At 41.2% G+C, this 1,340-nt stretch overlaps 1 protein-coding gene across 1 annotated transcript in view; it reads right to left on the bottom strand.

The window, feature by feature from the left end:
* FGA (fibrinogen alpha chain) overlaps positions 1 to 1,340 on the bottom strand; it is a 7,717-nt gene that overhangs the window by 3,324 nt on the left and 3,053 nt on the right. Inside the window, 3 exon segments of the mRNA XM_026454135.2 lie at position 1; positions 3 to 458; positions 1,058 to 1,203. The exon segment at position 1 is cut by the window's left edge and continues 918 nt beyond it. Of these exon segments, the coding sequence (XP_026309920.1) occupies position 1; positions 3 to 458; positions 1,058 to 1,203 (603 nt within the window).

Here is a 1,340-nt window from a genome sequence, read left to right as displayed (position 1 = left end):
CTCCCAGGTTTCCAGGTTCCAGTACTTCCAGGTCCAGAGCTCCCAGGGTTCCAGGTTCCAGTACTTCCAGGTCCAGAGCTCCCAGGGTTCCAGCTTCCAGCACTGCTAGGGTTCCTGGGGCTTTCTGTCTCTGATCCTGTTCCATAAGAGGTGGAGTCTACTCGGGTAACCTCATTTCCACCAGGTCTCTGTAACTCCATTCTCATCTGCTGCATGTCTGTTAATGCCTTCCACTCTGGGGGTACCTTCTGGCTCTTGAAATTTGGGGGAAACAAGTCTGGAACTGGGTTCATTTTTATCAGTGGTAAGTGTTGCCTATCTCTAGAGGGAAGTAAGTCTTTGGCAATGACCTGTTCAAGTTGCTTCTGCTGATCTTCATAGTCCTTCAGATCTACTTCACGAGCTAAAGCCCTACTGCATGACCCTCGACAAGATCGGATCTTAATGTCAATGTCCACCTAGAGAGAGGGGAGAAAAATAAAGAGAAAATGTAGATACAAATACATAAACTATGTCTATTGAGTTTCTGGTAGTTAATTTTCCTTCTGGAAACTGGTTTCATTTTTTTTTTTTTTAACTTGGAGACCTACCACTTAATATTCTCTGTTTTCTGCTTATCGAGCACCCTCAGTGGAAGAGATGTTGGGTATTGCACAGCTAGCCAGGATAAGCAATGAATGCTCTTTGATCATCTTAGTCTCAGAATGGATCAAGAGTAAGGTGCTATTCCCTCTCAAAGGAAAAGCTAATTAAATGATCCTTGGTGAAACTCAGGCTGAAGACTCAGAGGCATGGTGATGTAATGGGCTTTGGAATTAGGCAGGGACTGAACACTTGATTTTGAAATTTACTGTCTATGTACCATTGGAAAATTTACTTAATATCTCTGAATTTTTTTTCTTCAACTGTGGAGTGAGGAAAATAATACCTACTTTTAGGTAGATGATGGATATAACACCTTTCTCTGCATATAGTAGACACTCAATGCATAACTATCACCTTCCTTTTCCCTGCTACTCATAAACAAGGAAGTCTGGGACTACAGCCAAATACTTACCTCCAGTCTTTTCATATCAACCAACTGAGCCCTAACATTTTGCTGCAGAAGTTGGATATGCTGTACTTTTTCTATGACTTTGCGCTTCAGGACTTCAATTCTGCTTCTCAGATCTTCAGACACTCGGTTATAGGTATTATCACGGTCTGAAATAGAAAATACGATTATTGAAGTAGCTGCTGAGTGATTTGTCTGTAATTGCCAGCAAAAGAAAGGAAGGAAGGAAAGAGAGAGATGAAAGAAAGAAAGAAAGAAAGAAAGAAAGAAAGAAAGAAAGAAAGAA

This window comes from Piliocolobus tephrosceles, chromosome 3, assembly GCF_002776525.5.
Source record: "Piliocolobus tephrosceles isolate RC106 chromosome 3, ASM277652v3, whole genome shotgun sequence".
Taxonomy (NCBI): domain Eukaryota; kingdom Metazoa; phylum Chordata; class Mammalia; order Primates; family Cercopithecidae; genus Piliocolobus; species Piliocolobus tephrosceles.
Note: the sequence above shows the minus strand (reverse complement) of the source record. Positions and strands in the feature narration are given on the sequence as shown.